We start from the raw sequence: 6025 nt of genomic DNA, 5'->3' as shown, positions 1-6025 counted from the left end.
CATCCAGGTGAACAGAAAGTGCTCAAAATACACAGCAGGTCAAGCAGCATGTGTGGCGAGAGAAACAATTCATGTTTCAGGTCTGTGACCTTTCATCAGAACTGGCAAAAGTTAGAAATGTAACAGCCTTTGAGCAAGTGAAAGGGGGGGTGGGGGGAGGGGAAAGAAGAACAAATGGGGAGATCTATGATAGAATGGAGGGCAGGAGAGATTAAATGACAGAGATGTCATGGAATAGAAGGAAAATAGAGTGCTAAATAGTTGTAGTAAAAGACAAAGCATTTCTCCAGAGAGAGTCCGAATGGCAGAATAATGAACAGCTTTGTTCGACAGCAAAAACATGAAAAACAAGTTTAAGACTCGCACATGATTAAAAAATAATAAAAGTATCAAAATTAGAAATAAATAAATAAACATGGTCTGAATATTGACTCAATATTGAATCCAAAATCCAGAAGGCTGCAGAGTTCCTAATCAGAAGATGAGGTGCTCTTCCTCAAGCTTGTGTTGAACTGCAGCAGAGCGAGGACAGAAATGTGGGCCTGAGAGCAGGTGGTGAATTCAAATGGCAAGAAACCGGAAGCTCGGGGTCATGCTTGCGGATTGAGCGGACCTGTTCTGCAAAGTGCTCACCCAATTTGCAAGATCCCAAACACTCCTTCCATGTGAAGCAGCCATTTACTTGTACTTCTTTCAATTTAGTATACTGTATTCGCTGCTCACGATGTGGTTGCCTCTACATCAGGGACACCAAATGCAGATTGGGTGACTGCTTTGCGGAAGACTTCTGCTCGGTTCGCAAGTATGACCCCGAGCTTCCAGTGATGCTAAACACTCAGGTGCTAAAGACAGAAATCTACAACAATGTGTTTAAAACAAAGCTGATTTATTTCAAATCTATCCAGAATATTAAACTCCAGCCCAATTAGAGGGGTTATTAACATCAGCAGAAACAAACCCAAACTATCGGAGTAGAAACATGGAAAATTTATAGCACAGGAGGCCATTCAACCCATTGTATCTGTGCCGGCTGAAAAAGAGCAATCCAGACTAATCCCACTTTCCAGCCCTTGGTCTGTAGTCGTGTAGGTTACGGCATTTCAAGTACATATGCAAGTGTTTTTTTTTAATGCAATAAGGGTTTCTTCCTCGACCACCTTTTCAGATAGTGAGCTCCAGACCCTCACCACCATCTGGGTGAAATGATTTCTCCACTCCCCTCTAATGCTTCTGCCAATTACTTTAAATCTATGTCACCTAGCTATTGGCCTCTCTGCTCAGGGAAACAGGTCATTCTTATCACTCTGTCTAGGCCCCCCATAATTTTATACACCTCAATTAAATCTCCCGTCAGCCTCCTCTGTTCCAAAGAAAACAACCCCAGCCTATCCAATATCTCATCACAGTTAAAATTCTCCTTTCCCAATACATCCTCTGTAGATCTCCTCTGTACCCTCTTGAATGCAATCACATCTATACTCTCGCTAGTGTGATCGCATCCTTCCTCTATTGCAGAGACCAGAACCGTACGCAGTACTCTAGCTGTGATCCAACTAATGTTTTGTTCAGGTCTCACAAAACTCCCTGCTCTTGGAATAAAAACAGAAAATGCTGGAAATACTCGCTGCTCTTATATTTTATGTCTCAACTAATAAAGTATCCCATATGCCTTCTTGACCACGTTATGTACCTGTCCTGCTACCGTCAGGTATCTGTGGACATGTACTCCAAGGTCCCTTTGTTCCTGTACACTTTTCATGATCCTACCATTCACTGTATATTCCCTTGCCTTGTTTGCCCTTCCCAAATGCATTACCTCACACTTCCCCAGGTTGAATTCCATTTGCCTCTTTTCTGCCTACCTAACCAGTCCATTGATAGTTTGCTGCAGTCTACAGCTTTCTTCTTCATTATCAAACACACAACCATTTTTTGTATCATCTGCAAACTTAATCATGGCCCTACAGTTAAGTCTAAATCATTGATATCTTCTTCTCTTCTGTGGCCTCCTTGTCTCGAGAGACAATGGGTAAGCGTTTGGAGGTGGTCAGTGGTTTGTGAAGCAGCGCCTGGAGTGGCTACAAAGGAAAATTCTAGAGTGACAGACTCTTCCACAGGCACTGCAGATAAAGTTGGTTGTCGGGGCTGTTACACAGTTGGCTGATTGTGGCCCTACAGTTAAGTCTAAATCATTGATATATACCACGAAAAACAAGAAGCCTAGTGCTGAGACCTGTTGAGACCAATTGGAAACATGTTTCCAGTCAGGATTCAGTTCTGGATGTGATTAACAGCAGCAATAACAGCAGAATACAATCCCTGCGGTCACTTGTGAACTCGCTGGTGTCTCAACAGATTCTTTGACTCAGTAAATCCCTTCCCACACTCAGAACAGATGAATGGCCTCTCCCCAGTGTGAACTCGCTGGTGTCTCAGCAGATTGCTTTTACTTTTGAATCTCTTCTCACAAGCAGAACATTTAAAATGTCTCTTATCAGTGTGAACAAGTTGGTGTTGAATGAGGTGGGATGTCGCGGTGAATCCCTTCCCACACACAGAGCAGGTGAACGGCCTCTCCCCAGTGTGAACTCGCTGGTGTCTCAGCAGATTGCATTTACTTTTAAATCTCTTCTCACAGTCAGAACATTTAAAAAGTCGCTTATCAGTGTGAACAAGATGGTGTTGAGTGAGATTGGTTGTTTTTCGGAATCCCTTCCCACACAGAGAACAGGTGAATGGTCTCTCCCCAGTGTGAACTCGCTGGTGTGTCAGAAGGTCAGATGAATCCATGTATTCCTTCCCACAATCAGTGCAGGTGAACAGCTTCTCCCTTGTGTGAACTCGCTGGTGTATCAGGAGGTTGGCTGATCGAGTGAATCCCTTCCCACATACGGAGCAAGTGCATGGCTTCTTCCCAGAGTGAATCCGTTGGTGTTTTAGCAGGTCGTTTTTACTTTTAAAGCTCTTCTCACAGTCAGAACATTTGAAAGGTCTGTTATCTGTGTGAACAAGTTGGTGTGTCAGGAGGTGGGATGACTGAGTGAATCCCTTCCCACACATAGAGCAGGTGAACGGCCTCTCCCCAGTATGACTACGTTGATGGATCTCCAACTCAGACGGATAATTGAATCCCTTCCCACAGTCCCCACATTTCCACCGTTTCTCTGGGGTGTGAGTGTCCTTCTGTCCCTCCAGATTGGCTGATCAGTTGAATTGTACACACAAAGAAACACAGGTTTCCCTCCGCTATGAATGGTGCAATGTTTTTTCAGGCTGTGTAATTGGTTAAAGCTCTTTCCAGTCAGTGCACTGGAACACTCTGACTCAGGTGTGTGTGTCTCGGTGCTTTTCCAGTCACAGTGATGTTTGAAATTTTTTCCCACATACAGAACAAACAAACATTTCTCCTTCCACATCCAATGGATGATGATATTCAGGTTCTAATGAATCGAGTGGTGACGTCAGATGTTGATCTCAGATTTGGTTTGAGTTTCCTGTCTGCAAATCTTCCCCTTCCATAAACATATAAAAGGAGTTTACAAATGTTATCACTGTCAGTATTGGATAGAAATTCTGAACAGACAATTCTAGTTTCTATGGAACATTTTTTCCTCTCTTGTTTTCCCCAAAACTGTAAATCCTCGTCCCACACACTCTCCCTCCTCCCTGTGCTGAAATGCAAACCTATCTCACCATCTGCACCATTTCTCCCTCTGCTCTGACTGGGTTCAGTTCTCCAGCCCCTGTGTGCAGAGTGAGAATCAAATCAATGAGTCAATGATTTTCTCTCCTGGTCACCGGGACCCTGAAACCCCGCCCACTCTGTGACGTAATCAAGATGGCTCCCCGCTGAACTAAGATGGCGGCCATTAACCTGGCGCCTGTTCCCCGAGAAATAAGCTGCAAACGCGAGACCTGGAGGTTTCTATTCGAGGCTTGCGGCCAACACCAGGTGTTTGTGAAACCTCTCCGCCCACCAGCCGCCTCCATTCCTCCCCTGCGCCCTGCTGACACTCACCCACTGCAAAAACATCGTCAGCACTTGCGGAGGCCTCTGATTAAAGTGACACTGCGCATGCTCCTGCATCGTCCCATTCTGCGCCTGCGTACTGGGCTCCTCTGTTACCGCGCAGAAAATGACTGTCAAAGATATTGTACAAAGACAGTCCTGAGTTTACCAATTAAAAATCAGTGCTAACTTACTTAAAGTAAACCCATTTAAAATTAATTGGTACAAGTCTGCATTAAAATATCAGGTGGAGGAGAATAATTTATCTCCAGATAAAAAAGGACCTGCATTGTGTTTCCAGGAATTTCCTGTTTTATCGAGGTGATTGTTAGACACCACAATAACGAAAAATACATGTCCCAGAATCGTTGCAGGAAGAGGCCATTCGGCCCATCACGTTTGCACTGGCTCTCTGAAGGAGCAATTTACCTAGTGCCACTCCCCCACCTTTTCCCCATAATCCTGCATATTCTTCCTTTCCAGATAACAATCCAATTCCCTCGTTGATGCCTCAGTTGAACCTGCCACACCCTCAGCCAGCGCATTCCAGATCCTAACCGCTCACTGCGTGAAAATATTTTTCCTCATGTCGTCATTGTTTCTTTTGCCTGTTAACTAAATCTGTGCCCTCCTGTTTTTGCTCCTTCCACCAATGGGAACAGTTTTTTTCCGATCTACTCTGTCCAGACCCCTCATGATTTTGAAAACGTCTATCAAATCTCTTCTCAGCCTTCTCTTCGAGGAAAACAATCCCAACTTCTCAAATCGATCCAGCTAACAGATGTTCCTCATCCTAGAACCATTCTTGTGACTGTTTTCTGCGTTCTCTCTAATGCTTCCTAAAGTGTGGTGCCTATAACTAGAAACAATGCTGCAGATAAGGCCAAATCAGTGTTTTATAAAAGTTGAACAGAACTGTCCTGGGGAACATTCACTTCCACGGAGAATGCTGGGTAACAGCTTTGCCAATGGAAGACCCAGTCAGTGATTCGAAAATAATTTTCTGTGATCCTATTGAGAGGAAAATAATGAAAAATTCACCCAGACACCGAATTTCAGGGGCACTCTGCTATACCTCAGTCCCAGATGTGATTAATTCAACCAAATCCAATCCCTGCAGTTCACAGGTGAACTCACTGGTGTCTCAGCAATTGGGGTTAATTTCTCCCCACACATTGAATATTTAGACAGGAGAATACACTGATTAAGCTTCGGCTGCCTTGAACTTCTAAAGATTTTCCCACAGTCAGAGTGTTCAAAGCAACTCTTCTATGGTGGAAAACAACCAGGGCAGGTAGAACACTTGTTAAATACAAAGTAGAGCTCCCTCTACACTGTCACAAAAACACAAGAAATAGGAGCAGGAGTAGACCATATGGCCCATCGAGCCTGTTCCGCCATTCAATACAATCATGGCTGATATTGGGCTTCAATTCCACTTTCCTGTCCATTCCCCATAGCCCTTGATTTCCTGTGAGACCAAAATCCTATGTATCCCAACTTTAAGTGTATTCAACAAGGGAACATCCACAACCATCTGGGGGAGAGAATTCCAAAGATTCAGAACCCTTTGAATGAAGTAATTTCTCCTCATCTCAGTCCTGGATGAACAGCACCTTATCCTGAGACTGTGTCCCTGTGTCCTAGATTCCCCGACCAGCGGAAACAGTCTTTTAGCTTTTACCCTGTCAAGCCCTTTCAGAATCTTGTATGTCTCAATGAGATCGCCTCTCGTTCTTCTAAACTCCAGAGAATATAGGCCCAATTTACTCAGCCTCTCTTCAGGAGCCGAAGCCAGAGACCAGAAGCAGCAGCGAGAGCGCTCTGTTCTGTTCTGTTCTGTGGACCTGCTTGACCAGCAAAAATTGAAGTGTGACATCACAGGAGAGCTGGTAAGTGATTGGTGGGTATTTCTTTCTTCCATTTGAGCAGCGGGAGTGGTGAGAGCGCGAGCCAGGGGGCAGCCGGGAGGGTAAGTTGAGCTATAAATTACTTACTTTGTGATTCGGCGGACGC

At 44.5% G+C, this 6025-nt stretch overlaps 1 protein-coding gene across 1 annotated transcript; it reads right to left on the bottom strand.

Annotated features, from left to right (window-relative positions):
- Window positions 1-919: 919 nt before the first annotated feature.
- Window positions 920-4058, bottom strand: LOC137348499 (zinc finger protein 3-like). Its single transcript, XM_068013802.1, has 2 exons — window positions 4019-4058; window positions 920-3512 (listed from the first exon to the last, which is right to left on the bottom strand). Exon 2 carries the CDS (start codon window positions 3058-3060, stop codon window positions 2326-2328), a length of 735 nt encoding a protein of 244 aa, XP_067869903.1. The 5' UTR covers window positions 3061-3512; window positions 4019-4058; the 3' UTR covers window positions 920-2325.
- Between the last annotated feature and the right edge of the window lie 1967 nt (window positions 4059-6025).

The sequence above is a fragment of the Heterodontus francisci genome, chromosome 34 (assembly GCF_036365525.1).
Source record: "Heterodontus francisci isolate sHetFra1 chromosome 34, sHetFra1.hap1, whole genome shotgun sequence".
NCBI lineage: Eukaryota > Metazoa > Chordata > Chondrichthyes > Heterodontiformes > Heterodontidae > Heterodontus > Heterodontus francisci.
Note: the sequence above shows the minus strand (reverse complement) of the source record. Positions and strands in the feature narration are given on the sequence as shown.